The 19,162-nt window shown below is 36.5% G+C and overlaps 1 protein-coding gene and 1 long non-coding RNA gene across 2 annotated transcripts; one reads left to right on the forward strand and one right to left on the reverse strand.

Moving 5' to 3' along the window:
• Positions 1-661: 661 nt before the first annotated feature.
• On the reverse strand, positions 662-13,615 carry LOC128514466 (E3 ubiquitin-protein ligase TRIM39-like). The gene is made up of 7 exons (XM_053488333.1): positions 13,300-13,615; positions 6,323-6,975; positions 3,318-3,413; positions 2,998-3,231; positions 2,765-2,912; positions 1,697-1,723; positions 662-1,606 (listed from the first exon to the last, which is right to left on the reverse strand). Exons 2-7 carry the CDS (start codon positions 6,908-6,910, stop codon positions 1,056-1,058), a joined length of 1,644 nt encoding a protein of 547 aa, XP_053344308.1. The 5' UTR covers positions 6,911-6,975; positions 13,300-13,615; the 3' UTR covers positions 662-1,055.
• LOC128514467 (uncharacterized) lies at positions 11,367-12,804 on the forward strand. The gene is made up of 2 exons (XR_008356460.1): positions 11,367-11,724; positions 11,896-12,804. It is a non-coding gene; the product is annotated as an uncharacterized LOC128514467 (long non-coding RNA).
• Positions 13,616-19,162: the final 5,547 nt, after the last annotated feature.

The following is a 19,162-nucleotide window of genomic DNA, read 5'->3' on the forward strand; positions in this document are numbered from 1 at the left end:
GGACCTGATAAAACACAGGGGACCAACACCAGCAGATGACATGTCTCCCCAAACCACCACTGGCTGTGCAATCTTTACACTGGACCTCAAGCAACTTGGATTCTCTGCCTCTCTTCTCTTCCTCCAGACTCTGGTACCTTAAATTCCAAATGGAATGAAAAATTTACTTTCATCTTGGCCCAATAAGCAACAGTCCAGTCCTAGCCCCGATAAGATTTTCTCTGGTTTAAGAGTGGCTTGACACAAGGTATGCAACAGTTGTGGCCCATGTCCTTGATACGTCTGTGTGTGGTGGCTCTTGAAGCACTGACTCCAGCTGCAGTCCACTCCCTGTGAATCTCCCCCAAAGTTGTATGTGGATGGGATGGTTTACTGGGAGCAGCTGAAAGACAGTTTATCTATGTATAAAACATACAGTGACTTTAGCCCACTGCAAATGTTCATGATCAGATTTTTTTGGTTTTACATTTATGTCATCTATCTTACAAATTTTCTTATTTTTTAGCTGTTTTTTTATGCAACATTGTCTTCTTAACCAAGCCCTACTGAACATCCACCAAGATTTAATTGGAGAAATTGAGATATTCTAATAAGCTTGAGCAACGAGTTACGCTCGGTTCAAAATTTAGTATCTGATAAACCACACAAATCATGGAGCAAACAATATTTATTTATTTATTTATTTATTCACTGATGTTTTACATTGTTTTTCTCATTTTCATTACACATTCTGTTGATGTTGATGTGTTGACACGGAGTTGGTGTGGTCTGCCACGATTCACCAATTATTACAGTCAGCTACAGTCTACAAGTGACATTAATTGCAGATGTGCCAAAAGCAACCTTTTAAAAAGCAGGGTTAAATAATCATAGACAATCATCCAGTCAAATCTTCTAAGGATGACGTCACTTACTGTACACTTATTTTTAGATTCACCTCAGAATAACAAACAACAATTCCATAATAATAAATATAACTCAATATTTCTTTAGTCACAGTCGTAATTCGGTTTAACATTAATATTAGTGTAAGAGTTGGGGTAATCTTAGTGTCTTTAGACCTCAGACTCTTTAACAGGTTTAATAACCAGAGGTGCTGAATTTCGACCATGATCACTGAGACAGGGGCTAAAATACGGATAAAGTTTCTCAGAGAAAGACTGGCCAGTGAAAGAATAGATACACGTCTTAGTCTTTACATCATAGAAGGAGACGAGACCCTCCTCGTAATCCAGGAACACCCCGATCTTTTCAGGCTTCTGTTTTAAAGAGAGTGAAATCCAACGAGACTCACAAGCCTTATAATCCGTCTCCTGCCTTAAACACACAGACCAGTATCCATTCTCGGGGCAGGCTGTAATCTTTCCCTTTCTGATAACGGACTCTCGGGCGACTCCCAAATCCCACATGGTCTTCCCTCTGACCTGGACCTCAAAGTAAGATCTCCCTGAGGAGAATCCCTCCATCCCGAGGACACAGGGACAGCGATTAAACCTCTCAGGGTTATCAGGGTAATTCTGCTGACAGTCTCCACATGCCACTTGCTTTCTATCTTCAGACAAAGTGAGGTAAGGATGAAGCGTGTCAGGGTCCAGAGTTACGTCCACTGAAAGTGTAAAAATGTAAACCAATTTAATCATGAGGATCTGTCTGCGGTCACATGATCAGCTCACACATGCACACATACAGTACACACCTGCATATTGCTGAATGTTCTTCAGTTCTGTGTGGAAAAGGAAAAATGGCCATTATTTTGATATTAGATGTAATCGGTATTAGAAAGGAGACATAATAATAAATAATAACTGGTCATTTGATAAAAATAAATAAATAAAAAATACTGTTGGAAGTAATGGCACCCTTCAAGTCCATGACGAACATTCTTTTCCTTAATGATTCATTGATGTTTAATATACTTCACTAATGCACGGATGCATGTACGGATAATAATGACAGAGAGAAAAAAATGACAAAGATCAAAGATCAGATTTAAAACATTTGTTTTGGTCAGATGAGGCAAACGTTTGTACATAGTGTAAACATCAAAGTCTTGCTCGGAAATCCCCCAAAGCCAGTGGATCACTGATGCTTTATGGGAAAATTGTGAAAATGTATTGGTATTGATTGGTAATTCTCTTCAAAGTACCAGGCTCTTTTGGCTGAAAAGCCTTGGTCGTAGCTATTTAGAGACATTTTCTTTTAACAAGATGTTGTGAATCATTTTAAAAATGATTGCAGGACACAAGATGAGTGTTTTGCAAAAGACCTGTTAGTCCACATATTGAACAACTTGAACTGAATTGAAGAGTAGAGGCAACATTCAATGCAACATGCATGGAGGATCTGGGATTCTCAATATGTATACTGTACATTCTAAAATTTTAATTGTCAGAAAATGTTAAAAAATACTTAAGGCTGTCAATATTAACACGGTAATTTAAAAATGTTAACGCATTACTATTTTTTTAACGCAAATTAATCATATAACCAGGTTTGACCCTAGTGGCCGTTGGTGGGTTGTCACACCCCAGACTACCCCACCACTGCATGCATTGCACATCCCATTTAAGAGATTTAACATATGTTTATGTTTGAGATATTATAAAACTGCATAATCTGTTTCCTCTAACCAGTCCGTCATGCATTCTTAAATCCAACATTGCACGTTTAGAGTATTTTAAAATCATTATTAATCGTGATATTTTTGCCTCTATACTGTACTACAAAAAAAATAACTGCCTTACTAATCATTAAAACTACTTACTAATTTCTGTAAGTTTCATCATTTCCTTATTGAGATATTTCTGAAGCTCAGACAGAGCTCTCATCAGCGTCTCCCCACTCATCTCCCAGTTAAACCCCAGGCGCTTCTGGATCCTGGTGCGTTTAGAGCTGCATATGCATGAGTACATCTACAAAACAGTACAGGAGAGAAGAGAAATTAGAGCCTTCATGCCAAAGTGCACCATTAGCTCTGAGCATCCGAGGGTCTCTGACCTGCAGGAAGTGGAGATGATCATCTGTGTGTGAGAGCTGCTCCAGCGCAGCGTCCGTCCTCTCCAGCTCAGTGATTTCCTCCTCCAGCTCTTTGATGAACTCTTCAGCCTGGCACTCTGCTGCTCTCTGCTTTTCCTTCAATGTCTCGAGCAGCGCAGTCAGATTCCTCTCCACACAGCACTTCAGATCTTCGAACACCTTCGTACTGCATACTTTGTCCTTCTCTGTGTTTCTCTAAGAGAAGACAAAAATGTTTTTACGTATGTGTCCCTGTCATAAAGCAAGGCATATATAAAACTCTTCAGCAAGCTCCAACCCACTTTCTGGAGTTTTACAGAGTGTTTGATTTCCTGAATCTTTATCATTCGTCCCTGGATGATCTGCTGAACTTCTGCTTGTGTCATCCGGAGCTGAGCCTACGCACAAAGTATGATTTAAAACATTCATCCACAGATATAACTCCAAATAAAAAAAATCAAATGTCTATTTACTTATTTATTACCAAGTCATTACTAATTAATACTATTTAATATTTATACCTTTTACTAACATGTTTTTTTTCTTGAGATAAAACACAGCAGTGGCTTGAATTTGAAGCAGCTAACAAGCAAACGCATGTAATACAGAAATGATAAGTGAAAATGAATCATTACTACTTGTAGGTGGTGATGTTTTTTATGTGCTTAACACACTTGTTTTACAGTTTGTTTAGCAATACTGGAAATGGCACACATCCTGAACACACACCACGTCCTCACAGTGACGGCAGAATCACACAGTGACGCAAAACAGATGAATTAGTTCATTATAAGCTGTACAGTCTTGGGCAAGTGTGTAAATGTAAAACGTCACACCGGGTTTTCTGGCAGGCTATTAAACAATCCCACATAAATGAGTATTTAATAAAACATTTATTGAATTCCATGATATATATATTTTGTGTAAAGCACAAAGCAGAGTTACTGTTACCATCCCAATTTTACTTTTGCCAAATCAAATGTACAGACAGACAGACAGACAGATAGATAGATAGATAGATAGATAGATAGATAGATAGATAGATAGATAGATAGATAGATAGATAGATACTGAATTGGATAGATAGATAGATAGATAGATAGATAGATAGATAGATAGATAGATAGATAGATAGATAGATAGATAGATACTGAATTGGATAGATAGATAGATAGATAGATAGATAGATAGATAGATAGATAGATAGATAGATAGATACTGAATTGGATAGATAGATAGATAGATAGATAGATAGATAGATAGATAGATAGATAGATAGATAGATAGATACTGAATTGGATAGATAGATAACTAGATAGATAGATAGATAGATAGATAGATAGATAGATAGATAGATAGATAGATAGATAGATAGATAGATACTGAATTGGATAGATAGATAGATAGATAGATAGATAGATAGATAGATAGATAGATAGATAGATACTGAATTGGATAGATAGATACTGAATTGGATAGATAGATAGATAGATAGATAGATAGATAGATAGATAGATAGATAGATAGATAGATAGATAGATAGATAGATACTGAATTGGATAGATAGATAGATAGATAGATAGATAGATAGATAGATAGATAGATAGATAGATAGATAGATAGATAGATAGATACTGAATTGGATAGATAGATAGATAGATAGATAGATAGATAGATACTGAATTGGATAGATAGATAGATAGATAGATAGATAGATAGATAGATAGATAGATAGATAGATAGATAGATAGATACTGAATTGGATAGATAGATAGATAGATAGATAGATAGATAGATAGATAGATAGATAGATAGATAGATAGATAGATAGATACTGAATTGGATAGATAGATAGATAGATAGATAGATAGATAGATAGATAGATAGATAGATACTGAATTGGATAGATAGATAGATAGATAGATAGATAGATAGATAGATAGATAGATAGATAGATAGATAGATAGATACTGAATTGGATAGATAGATAGATAGATAGATAGATAGATAGATAGATAGATAGATAGATAGATAGATAGATAGATAGATAGATAGATAGATAGATAGATAGATAGATACTGAATTGGATAGATAGATAGATAGATAGATAGATAGATAGATAGATAGATAGATAGATAGATAGATAGATAGATACTGAATTGGATAGATAGATAACTAGATAGATAGATAGATAGATAGATAGATAGATAGATAGATAGATAGATAGATAGATAGATAGATACTGAATTGGATAGATAGATAGATAGATAGATAGATAGATAGATAGATAGATAGATAGATAGATAGATAGATACTGAATTGGATAGATAGATACTGAATTGGATAGATAGATAGATAGATAGATAGATAGATAGATAGATAGATAGATAGATAGATACTGAATTGGATAGATAGATAGATAGATAGATAGATAGATAGATAGATAGATAGATAGATAGATAGATAGATAGATAGATAGATAGATACTGAATTGGATAGATAGATAGATAGATAGATAGATAGATAGATAGATACTGAATTGGATAGATAGATAGATAGATAGATAGATAGATAGATAGATAGATAGATAGATAGATAGATAGATACTGAATTGGATAGATAGATAGATAGATAGATAGATAGATAGATAGATAGATAGATAGATAGATAGATAGATACTGAATTGGATAGATAGATAGATAGATAGATAGATAGATAGATAGATAGATAGATAGATAGATAGATAGATACTGAATTGGATAGATAGATAGATAGATAGATAGATAGATAGATAGATAGATAGATAGATAGATAGATAGATAGATAGATAGATAGATACTGAATTGGATAGATAGATAACTAGATAGATAGATAGATAGATAGATAGATAGATAGATAGATAGATAGATAGATAGATACTGAATTGGATAGATAGATAGATAGATAGATAGATAGATAGATAGATAGATAGATAGATAGATAGATAGATAGTTACTGAATTGGATAGATAGATAGATAGATAGATAGATAGATAGATAGATAGATAGATAGATAGATAGATAGATAGATAGATACTGTAAATAGATAGATAGATAGATAGATAGATAGATAGATAGATAGATAGATAGATAGACATATAGATAAATAGACTTTGTAATAAACACATGCATTAACAGTCAGAATTATTATCACTTGGTTTATTATGTTTTGAAAATAAATCAACACCTTTTGATCAGTAAGATTCAAGAATTTAAGAAGGAATCTCTGGCTAAAGGTTCTTCGTGTGTCATGCCTTAATGTTTCTCACCTTCTTTGCTTGACTCTCCTCCTCTATAGGAACAGTGCTGTGGGTTCTGTGGTCTCCCTCAGCGCAGAACACACACACAAACATCTGGTCCTCTCTACAGTACAGCTCCAGGGGTCTCTCATGTTTCTGGCAGATGTAGTCTTTCAGCTTCTTCACAGCATCCATCAGTTTGTGTTTTTTAAGTTTTGTAGCACTTCTGTGAGGCATCAGATGCATGCTGCAGTAAGATACACCACAATCCAGACAGGACTTTAGAGCCTCCAGCTTTTCTCCCATGCAGCAGTCACACAACACCTTTGTACGCACGGAGCCGAGCTGCTCCGCCGCGCTGCTGGATTTCACCTGACCCTTATTCCTGAACTGAGCAGCCAGTCCTGAGATCAATGTATTCACACGAAGCTCAGGCCTTGAAGCAAAGTCCTGCTTACAAACTGGACACTGACAGGATGAACTGTTTTTCCAGCATTCCTTGAGACAGGAGATACAGAAGTTGTGTCCACATGGAGTAGACACTGGATCGGTGAACACATCAAGACAGATTGCACACTGGAGCTGCTCTTCACACAGAAGACTGCTGGAAGTCGCCATAGTTGTGAATATAGATATATTGGTGGTGTATTTTATATATTTTTAACTATATGTACTTCCAAAACCTAAAAAAAAAAAAAATGAACTGAACCATCTGTCTGTTGTTTGTTTGTTTGTTTGTTTGCATAATACATATAATGTATTTTTTTTTTTAATCCATTGAAATACAATTAGGCACTGGTGTTAAAAAAAACAACTCTAATAGTGTAAAGTGCATTATTATTATATATTGCATATAAAAATATGAAAATATGACATTTATCTTAAGGATCTACAGCAGCGGCCAGAAGTATTAAGACAACATGTGTCATGTATTATAGCTCTCCCTGTGCACAAAACAGATGATGTCACTAATTAGTTCTAGGCAAGCTCCCTCTGTCTTAGGACTGAAAAACAAGTTAAAATCTGACAATGTGACAATAGTGCTCAGCTTAGATTTACATTTACATGTAGGCATTTTGCAGATGCTCTTATCCAGAGCGACTTACAAAAAGTACTTTGAAGTTTCCGTCACTGGATAGATACTTACACTGGGTTGCTAGGTTACTTACTAAGTGCCATTAGTCAAACGCACTTTGGAAGAGGGTTTTTTGTTTGTTTGTTTGTTTGTTTTGTTTTCTAGACTTAACTGCAATGGACGCAGTGGTGAAGAAAGCAGAAGCAGTCGAGAAACTGTATTTAGGAAGCTATCAAGCAGGCATGGATTGAGCGACTGATACCCGAGGACTATAGATGTCATTCTGACTTGATGCCCCACCGGATTCAGCAGATAGGATTACTATTCACACTAAATATTGATCATATTCATTCCATTAAATATAAAATTATTCTTATTATTTTAACTGTCAATAAAACATCAAATTTCACTTTCCTCTCAATACATTCAGCCAACACTGTAAGTACAACTCGAGAAAGTAAGGTCACAAAATATAACCATAAAAATGTGATCTATACTCAGCAAAAAAAGGAACGTCCCTTTTTCAGGACTGTGTATTTCAACAATAATGTTGTAAAAATCCAAATAACTTTACAGATCTTCATTGTAAAGGGTTTAAACAATGTTTTCCATGCATGTTAAATTAATTAACATGCACCTGTGGAATGGTCGTTAAGACCTTAACAGCTTACAGAAAGTAGGCATTTAAGGTCACAGTTTTAAAAACACAGGACACTAAAGAGACTTGTCTACCGACTGTAAAAAACACCCAAAGAAAGATGCCCAGGGTCCCTGCTCATCTGCGTGAACGTGCATTAGGCATGCTGCAGGGAGGCATGAGGACTGCTGATGCGACTAGGGCGATAAATTGCCATGTCCGCACCGTGAGACGCCTAAGACGGCGCTACAGGGAGACAGGAAGGACGACTGATCATCCTCGCAGTGGAAGACCACGTGTACCAACACCTGCACAGGATCGGTACATCCGAATATCACACCTGCGTGACAGGTACAGGATGGCCACAACAACTGCCCGAGTCACACCAGGAACACACAATCCCTCCATCAGTGCTCAGACTGTCCACAATAGGCAGTCCATGAGGAGGAGATGCACTGCAGTACTTCAAGCAGCTGGTGGCCACACCAGATACTGACTGGTACTTTTGATTTTGAGCCTCCCTTCATTCAGGGACACATTGTGAAACATTTTTAGTTTATGTCTTATGGTGTTTACTCTTTTAGTGTTTACTGAAAGTAAAAACAGTTAGTCAGAGGACGTTTCTTTTTTTGCTGAGTATATATTTGTACAAGTTGGTATTTAAAGCCCGCAGATTACTGTGCCAATACTGCGAATCCGAACTGTTTAGTTTATATTGCATATTATATTATGTTATATTACATTATATTATATTATATTACATATACACTTAGTTTTCATCACATATTAAATTATATTTATTATATCAACAACATGCCTGTTAGACCCAATACCAACCAGATTTTTAAAAGAAGTGATGCTTACGGTTGGAGAGCCACTTCTAAACATTATTAATTCTTCATTATGTCCAGGTCACGTCCCTAAACCTTTGAAGCTGGTTATTAAGCCGCTTCTTAAAAAATCTAATTTGTGAAAATAACAAATAACAAATTACAGACCGATTTCAAACCTTCCATTCATATCAAAAATATTAGAAAAAGTAGTATCAGCTCAAATATGCACATTCTTGCAGGAAAACAACATTCTAGAAGAATTTCAGTCAGGTTTCAGGCCCCATCATAGTACAGAAACTGCACTAGTTAAGATTGCAAACGACTTGTTTTTAGTTTCAGACCAAGGCTGCATCTCAATACTAGTCTTACTTGATCTTAGTGCTGCATTCGACACCATAGATCATAATATTCTCATAGATCGCCTACAAAATCATATAGGTATTCAGGGGCAGGCATTAAAATGGTTTAGATCATACCTGTCTGATCGATACCATTTTGTAGATCTAAATGGAGTACCGTCTGATGTAATGCCAGTGAAATATGGGGTCCCACAAGGGTCAGTTTTAGGCCCTCTGCTGTTCTCAATATACATGCTTCCCTTGGGAAACATCATTGGAAGGCATGGGATTAGTTTCCATTGTTATGCTGATGATACCCAATTATATATCTCAACAAAACCAGACGAACTACCTAAATTGTCTAGATTAACCGAGTGTGTCCAGGACATAAAAGATCGGATGACCAATAACTTTCTTTTACTAAATTCAGATAAGACAGAGATATTACTCATCGGCCCAAAAACCAGCACACAACAGCTTTCACAATTCAGCCTGCGTTTAGAAGGATGTACTGTTACTACCAGCTCGACAGTAAAAGACCTGGGCGTAATATTAGACAGTAACTTGTCTTTTGAAAATCATATTTCCAATATCACAAAAACAGCCTTTTTCCATCTTAGAAATATTGCCAAACTTAGGAGTATCCTATCCGTATCTGATGCAGAAAAGCTAGTTCATGCATTCATGACCTCCAGACTGGACTATTGTAATGCATTACTAGGTGGTTGTCCTGCATCCCCAATAAACAAGCTACAGTTAGTCCAAAATGCATCCGCCAGGGTTCTCACTAGATCCAGAAAATATGATCATATAACACCTATATTATCATCCCTGCACTGGCTACCTGTTCAATTTAGAATTAATTACAAAATAGTACTACTTACATACAAGGCTTTAAATGGTTTAGCTCCCACATACCTAACCAGTCTTCTGATACGCTATAATCCACCACGTTCCTTAAGATCACAAAACTCCGGACTTCTGGTAATTCCCAGAATTTTAAAATCTACAAAAGGGGGCAGGGCATTTTCATATTTAGCTCCAAAACTTTGGAATATCCTTCCAGACAGTGTTCGGGGAGCAGACACGGTTTCCCAATTCAAAAGTAGACTCAAGACGCATCTCTTTAATCTGGCATACGCGTAACTCATCCCATAACCTCATACTCCAGTACACCTATCCTGAATGGCAACTACGCTAATTCTCTCCATCTTTTCTGTATTTTTCTACCCATCCCGAGGCATCTGGAGATTGTGGCAGCTTTAGTAGACAAAGGCCAACCCTGCGAGAATACTGAGGCATCCAGAGAAGGACTAGCTCCAGCTGGATTCTGCTTTATGATGGCTGGAGCTACACAACCTGCTCCTGTGCTCCCAGTGATCCAGACCCCATCTGCCCTCTGCACCTACTGACTCCCTGTGCTGAACTGGACTTCATGTTAACTTCTGTTATATTGAACTTTCACCTGCACAACACACATGATGTTATTTCTATCCGTTATCACCCAAATGAGGATGGGTTCCCTGTTGAGTCTGGTTCCTCTCAAGGTTTCTTCCTATTGCCATCTCAGGGAGTTTTTTCTTGCCACCGTCGCCGTCACCCTTGGCTCGCTCATCAGAGACATTTCATTCATCATTCATTCATCTAATTATTATCTAGACACATTTTTCTCACACATACACACTTCCAAATATTTTCTTTTCTTTTCTAAAAAAAAAAAAAAAAAAATTTGTGAAGCTGCTTTGAGACAATGACCATTGTTAAAAGCGCTATATAAATAAAATTGAATTGAATTGAATATGATAATATATCTACATTAAATATTTTACAATTTAATCTGTGTTTGGAATTTACACAGTAATGATCTGCCTCAAGTCTCATGGGATAGGCGACCCTGTACACTGTAGTTAAGAATCCAACTAGATACTGTAAACGTTGAGTGAATTAATATTGTATTGTTGGTGCAACTTTTTACAATGGTATTTGTTAAGACAAACAAAACTTTAGAGACACAGACTGAATATACTAAAAAACAAAAAGAACAAGTTGGGCCAGCAATGTACGTTCGCTGACATGCAATCACGTGATTAAAAACAAAAAAACACCCCCCTCCCCCCGACGGACTGACGCCATCAAACTGCACTAAAGAGGCGAAGGTGGGCGTTTTGTGTACTCTCTATTCTCGGTAAATATCTATCTATATATTTATTTCATATTTATATACACTGTATACGAAATGTTTTTAGTTAGCTTACATGTATTTTATACAGTTAGCGTTATATACGTGAGGTCAGAGGGTTTCCTCTTCTTGTTATACTGAGGCGCTCTGACATTACTGAGCTGAACTTAACTAACTTGTTACCGCACTGTACATGAGGTAAACGAGATAAACGTTCGTAACCGTTTCTATCTTCCCCCACCCACCCCCACACTTTGTCTGACTTGTGCCCAGCCACAGCGTACACGGCCGCACGAGCGCTCAGCTAACGAAAGTTCGAGAAGAAGAAAAGGTGTTTAACAGTTAAGGAGTCGCGGCGCTTCAGTACTCGGTAGGTCAGGTGATGTAAAAATGTCCGTCTTAGTTTGGCTTCAGAGTCGCAAATGCTTACCTACGAGTGTTATATCGGTTAACTTATTTGTATAAAAACTGAACTGAGTAATATATTTTATTTTTATCATAAGTAGATTTTCTTTGTAATTTATGTTCTTTGTCTTTACAGGAATTCTCTTGTTCTATTTAACCAGAGCTCTGCTGTGAGGGATTGGGGTCTTTTAGAGCTACTGGAGGAGCACGAACAAGGTGCTTAAACAAGGGCACTGTAGTCGTTGACGGTCTGGCGGACTGTGCAGCAGCTTTAGGAGTGATGATTGGTCAGGTCTGTGCTCTGAACATTACATTCCAATAGGACTGGATGAATGGACACCTATGAAGCCATTCAGGCGTTTATTATTGGACTTGGAGAGACACTAATAAATAGATAGATAGACTTACTAATAAATGAATTAGTCAGAGAGTGATACACATCTGGTGTATTTTACGGACCTATAAGCAAAATAGAGCCTGTATTCTCTTGTTTTAGACAAATCACTGTTTTATCTTTGACTAGTTTAGGAAAAATAAAGCTTTTTTTAAGTAATGTTTGTGTGTTTTAATTGTTGGGGTATTGTTAGGCCAACTTGTTTTGTAGAAAACATCAGTGTACTACAATAGGAGGCAATTTACCCTTTTGAGCAGAAGAAAAGTTGGGCTGAAAAGTCAACCCTAGAGAAATATAATTAATTGAGCCCACAAGCCCACTTGAGCTGACTTAAATATTTGAGTTACAAGTTGAGTCAACTAAATTTTTTTTTTGAATTGAGATTCAGCAATGTGAAATATTTTGTTTGGCCAGCATCTTGCTCTAAAACTTGAGTAAACTTTAAAAAGCTGTGCAACTTATTGCTAAATCTTTTCTATGTTGAGGTGGCTTTTTTTTATTATTATTATTTTTTTTACAATGTGTACAGGATAACACGGTATAGATGATAAGTGAGTAAGGGATCATACGTTTATGACTGTACTACTAAACATTATAAAATAAATGTAATTTTTTTAGAAATATGTTTATAAAAATAAACAGTATATTATACCTGGGTTTCTCATGATGTTTATGATTACATACAGTATATAGAGAGAGAAATACAAGTAATGTCATTGCTGTTTACAGTTTACATTAGATGTTTGTATTTAAATAAAATAAAAGGTTAATAAAAATGTTAAGATTTAAGGTTTTATTATTAACCTTTTTAATTAATGTACACAATGTACAATATAACAAGTAAATTATAAAATGTTATAGACCAAAGTTGACCCTGAGTAACTTAAATAGTAACCCTGACCCTGAGTAACTTAAACAAAATATCCTTGTATTTATTTTCCCAGTCAGTTTATTATACTGAATGCATTATCAATAAGTCTTCCATGGCTATCAGGATTTTATTCTTAATATTCTTTTTCTTATCAAATCACTGATTGTACAACATTCAAAAAAGAAAATTGCAATACAGCATACTGTTTTAACATATTCACATGCAGCCAGTAATATAGAACACTAACAGCTATAATATTTCTATTTTTTTTTTACCTTTTCCTGTTTCTTACTGTACCTGCAGTTGCTTTAGTTCCTCATCGAAGTGAATCTCTCATCACTGACCGGATCTCTGTGTCTCTTTATAATACTCAAAGTTTCATTTCGGCTGAAACAAATCTCAGATCATTGCCAGGAAGCCATGATGAAAAAGATGTTAAAAACAGAGAGCAGTTTTACAATAATAATTACATAAACTTAGTAAATCCTATGTTGGGGATATTTCATATATTTCTCATAGGTTATTTTGTATGAATAACTGATTTATGATGTAGGGGTAATGATTAATCAGACAGGACAAGCAGCGGCAGAATGAAAAGAGGAGGTGCTGTGATGATGTCATACCTGCTATAAATAAATAAGCAAACGGTTGAAAAAGAGACAAGAAAACATAAATAGATAGATAGATAGATAGATAGATAGATAGATAGATAGATAGATAGCACAGCAACAACAATCCTACTATGACAACTACTACTAATAATAAAAATAATAATACTGTCAGTCTATATTAGTACTGTTGTCTTGCACCTCCAGGGTCTGGGTTCCATTCCTGCTGCAGATACTGTTTATTTTCCACATAACATAAATAATAACAATACAATAACAATATAAACCTATATAAAAACTAAATAAACAATATTTACCCTGTAAAATCATTTGATCTAAATATGTTAGACTTTATACACATGTTGTAGTTGTTGATCTTGTTACTAAGCAACTTTTTAATTAATTAATTTATTTATTTATTTGTAGATTGTTTTTGCTGGAGCAGTGCCTAATATTTTTCCTTAAAAATTTAGTCAGCATATCAGATGACCTGAGAAACAAGTTCATTCAGTTTCCCAACATCACTTCCTGTGTTGTGCTTGATCAGTGTTCCCTCCCTCAATGACAAGCAGGAAAAAAAACTACTCAGTCACTAACTAATTTTAGCCACTTGGCAAGTTGCAGGTTTAATGTGCACATAAAAACGTCCACTAGAGGGAGACATTCACACACTGAGCACGACTATACACTGATCAGTAGAAACTTTAAAACCAGTGACATTAAAACCACCTACTGTAGGTTTTAGGTTCTCCTCGTGCCATCTGAGCAGCTCAGGCCTCCCAGGGCATGACCCCCACACGACCTCTATAGGGTGTGCTGCGGGGTCTGGCACTGGGTTGTTACTGGTGGATCCTTTGCGTTCTCTGCATAATGCCTCCGTGGATCGAACTTTTTCGTTTGGTGGCTCAATCGACTTAAGATCTAAGGAATTTGCAGGGTGGATCAACAACCTTGAACTCTTTTCCAGCCTATTGCCCCATACACAGTAGGCTGTGGTTCACTAAGTCTTCTGATACAATTCTATCAATAGCCAGCATTGACTTTTGGTGGCATGATGGCATAGTGGTTAGAACTGTGGCTTCGCACCTTAGGGTTGAGGGTTTAAGTCATGCCTTCAGGTCGGTGTACATGGAGTACATGGTTTGCATGTTCTTCCTATGCGTTGTGGGTTTCTTAAAAAAGGTAAAAGGTTAATAAAAATGTTAAGATTTAAGGTTTTATTATTAACCTTTTTAATTAATGTACACAATGTACAATATAACAAGTAAATTATAAAATGTTATAGACCAAGGTTGACCCTGAGTAACTTGTAAAATCTGTACAGACTGTAAATATGCTAATATTTAACAAAATATCCTTGTATTTATTTTCCCAGTAAGTTTATTATACTGAATGCATTATCAATAAGTCTTCCATGGCTATCAGGATTTTATTCTTAATATTCTTTTTCTTATCAAATCTCCGATTGTACAACATTCAAAAAAAAAAATTGCAATACAGCATACTGTTTTAACATATTCACATGCAGACAGTGATATAGAACACTAACAGCTATAATATTTCTATTTTTTTTTTACCTTTTCCTGTTTCTTACTGTACCTGTACTTGTGGGTTTCTTTCCACTGTCCAAAGACATGCACCTACTGCCTAAGTCCCCTGGGATACACTTCAAGCCTCCAATGTCCATGTACAGGATAAGTGGTATACAGAATGATCAAGAGTTATTCAATCCATAAAGACAAAGTAAAAACCTGAAAACTGAGATAAAACCTGCACAAGCACCTGAATACTCCTCCCCGGCAGTATCTAGAGCTCAGGAGCGAGTCAAAGGACCCAGGGGCCTTGAGGAGGTCAGTGCCAACATGTTTTCGCCAGATACACAATTATTCCATTGTAGATGAATACACTTATCATGAAGCACTGACCTACAAAAACCCTCAGGAAACACCTTTTCTACTCTGTATAACACAGCGAGAAGAGAATGGTCCTGAATCATTGTGAAGGACAGCGAGAAGCCATTTGGCAGAATAGAATTGTTTCTTTTTGACCCCCATTAACCCTTTAGGAATGAGGCCTGGCACAGAGCTATTTTGGCAGATGACAGCAGGATTTTTACCACTATGACTACAGGCTCGGATTGTAAAATGAATTTGCGAAAGCCTTTTATACAACAACATGGGACTAGTTCCAGATTTCGAACCAAAGTGATAGTAATTACTAATTTGGTTGTATTTATTTTTGTGTTATGATGATATTTTGTTTTCTTATTTATTTATTTATTTATTTATTTATTTATTTCAGTAATTCAGTTCTAAAAGTGAAACTCATATATTAGATATTTTCAGGAAACACAGACTTATATATTTCAAGTCTTTATTTCTTTTAATTTTGATGATTATTTCTTACAGCGAATGGAAACTCTAAATTCATATCTCAAAAAAAATTAATATTGTGAAAAAGTATAATATTGGAAACCCATGGTGTCACACTGTAATCAGCTAATTAACTCAAAACACCTGCAAAGGCTTTCTGAGCCTTTAAATGGTCTCTCAGTCTGGTTCAGTGAGCTGGCTGTTCACAGAATGCTGTATCCAAGCGCATTAATGGAGAGCTGAATGGAAGAAAAAAAAGTGGTAGAGAAAGGTGCACAAGCAACACCTTGAGAGGATTGTGAAACGAAGCCTAGTCAAGAATTTAGGGGAGATTCACAAGGAGACATGTCATCTGCCGGTGTTGGTCCACTGTGTTTTATCAGGTCCAAGGTCGGCGCGGCCAACTACCAGGAAGCTTTCGATTCCCACCCTTGGAATTTTCAGGTTCGATTCCCACCTTGGGTCTGTGTGCATGGAGTTTGCATGTTCTTCCCGTGCTTGATGGGTTTCCTCCAGGTACTCCGGTTTCCTCCTACAGTCTATGCAGATTGGGCTTATTGGTGTTCCCATTACTTGTAGTGTGCCAATGCGTGTGTGAATGTTGACAGTCGAAAAATAAATATAATGGTCGTAAAAATAAATACAATGGTCACCATCGGCTTTCACGGTTTCCTAGTTGTACTAGTTGTACTTAGTTGTGTTCTAAGTATAACAGCTTGCAACAGGCTGCAAAGTGCCTGAAGCAACCTCATTTCCCCTCTCGTCTGTTCCAACCACTCAGTATTCAGTAGTTTCTCACTGGTTCATGCTTTAGGTTAGATGTTTGATAACGACATCCAAAAGCTTGCCCTAAATGTGAGCCAAATAAAGTCCTACAGGAAGTCTGGAGAACTATTTCTCAAGACAAAATACAAGAAAGTCTGACTCAGACCGAAGAAGCTACATGGAGGAGTAGTGAAACGTTTCCACTAAACAAGTCGTCACCCAGTTGACGTGACTCAACTTCCAGATAAAAATCATGCGTCTCATCAACACTCTGTGACAACTGCAGCTCTTACTAATAAGCACGAGCTATAAATAAGATCATTTGTGCGGTCACTACTGACTGATCATCAGCTCACTGGAAAGACTGTCAGACTACTAAGGGTCAAAGTTCATTCATAAACAGAGTACAGGGACACAAATGGCTTTTCAGTGTTAACAAACTCTGACAAACATTAACCATCCACCTGCTGCGTCATTACTTCTCTGTCTTATGCCTCATACACAGTTAGACCACAGAGCTGCAGAATTCTCACCTAATTCTCAAATTCTACGACACATAAAAAATAATGATAGTAAATGTTGATATGTAGTGATTATGGAAGGCGTGTATTAATGCATTAATGGAGCATAAATAAGAGGGGTGTTCTGTATTTCTCTATATAATTACCTGCCACACTAATGCACATATTCCAGAGTTTCACAAGTGCTTGGATAGCATCAAGGTAGAAAGTTTTTTCAGTACGCCAGAATCATGATCAGACTCTGAAACGCTGGCCTCCCAGGAACTCTCAGTTGAAATGGCTTAGAGCGAGGTCAGAACTGTACAGGGGATGTCGTTATAACTCTTAGCCAAAATCCTGTAATGTGCAAGTGGTGTTGGTGTATGCATGTGTGTACAGTTCCCACATACAGATGCATCTCTTTCGCATGTTGGCAACAAGTTATCCGAAGATCAGGCGCTTCACTTGCTGTATGTTCACAGAAATGACCGCACTGGGCTCCGAGCCACATCGCCCGAGATCGTCATTCACGGACGTATGGACTTGTTTAAAACGATTGCACCGTAACAGCTAAGAGTCACATCACCGTAACCGTACTGTGCTTAAAGTCTTCTGTAGATGTCAATCACTTTAATGCTGTCATTTATGAGAAATTTCATCCCAAGTCCCGGTTTGACTTGAACGTCCTTAGAACGTAATCAAGCATATTGTTATAGAAAAAGGAATCATTGTCCTTATCATTTTATTTATTGAAGAATGTCATACACTACCTGGCAGAAAAAAAATCACAGACTCTAAGATTTTATTCAATTACCTTTAGATTTGATTAGAGCGCACAATGTGGTGGTCAGGTCATGTGTGAAAATGATTCCTTATAATCCCGGAACCACACTCTTTCACAATTTTGAGTCCTGAAATTTGCAACACACTGAAATATTGAGTATAGAAATTAAAACAGACGACTATGATTATTTTATTTTGAGCACTTTTCACAATTCGACATTCAAGCGTACATTTAAGCAACAACAAAAAACTTCAGTGTATTAAGTTTATATTATAAATACAGTATATAAAGGCAGCCATTCTACAGAAACAAATCATGTTACAACAAAGAATATTAATAATGTTTTTTTTTTTCATGAACACATGCATCAGTTTGCTTTGCATCTGTTCAGTGTCTCTCTACCTTTAAATAACACATACTGTAGCTTAGACACAACAACATGCCTCAGGCTCCTTTGGGAACCGAAACTTCATCTGCAGATCTTGAGATCTCTGGCTTTGGGTCACAGCGTGCAATTAGTGAAGTTACCGTAGTCCATAATGTACCTGAGAAAGTTGGCCGTAAAGAAGACCCGGCATCAATCAGAAACAGGAACAACCAGATCTGCACTATAAACTCGTCCAAAAACGTTAAAGATATTAAAGATTATTGATATCTGTAGAAGAACTACAGCAGAATTATTGATGCATACAGATTATATTAAAACACTGAATAAAAATGTGCTTTACTGGTATTTAACAGCAGGGACACGGAGAATAAAACCTTTTTTTTCCCAGTGTCAGTGGTAATAAACGAGCAGGACTTTGTTCACTAGTTTGAGCGCAGTGTGTGCACCTCGTGATGCACCACAAACCTCCTGCTGTGCATCGCTCTGAATAGTCGTCACTACTCGTCCTTAACTAAGGTAACAAATTTAAGTTTTAGGAAATATATATCTATTTTTTAATCTTAGGTTTTCAGATCAAAGCTATCAGTACATAAGTATAGCAATAACTTTGGTGTCAGGTTGTTGATTAATACTGTATAACTTGGCTCAGGTGCAAAATGATGTGTAAGCTTAGAAAGTGTAATAACTTTAACCGACATGTTTATTCACTATGTAATACCTA

Source organism: Clarias gariepinus, chromosome 26 (assembly GCF_024256425.1).
Source record: "Clarias gariepinus isolate MV-2021 ecotype Netherlands chromosome 26, CGAR_prim_01v2, whole genome shotgun sequence".
NCBI classification, from domain to species: Eukaryota; Metazoa; Chordata; class Actinopteri; order Siluriformes; family Clariidae; genus Clarias; species Clarias gariepinus.

Coding starts and splice junctions, on each gene's coding strand:
- LOC128514466 (XM_053488333.1), bottom strand. CDS start 6,910: ATGGCGACTTCCAGCAGTCTTCTGTGTGAAGAGCAGCTCCAGTGTGCA. Junction 3,232..3,317: donor ACTCTGTAAAACTCCAGAAA/GTGGGTTGGAGC, acceptor GTCTTCTCTTAG/AGAAACACAGAGAAGGACAA. Junction 2,913..2,997: donor ATCATCTCCACTTCCTGCAG/GTCAGAGACCCT, acceptor ACTGTTTTGTAG/ATGTACTCATGCATATGCAG.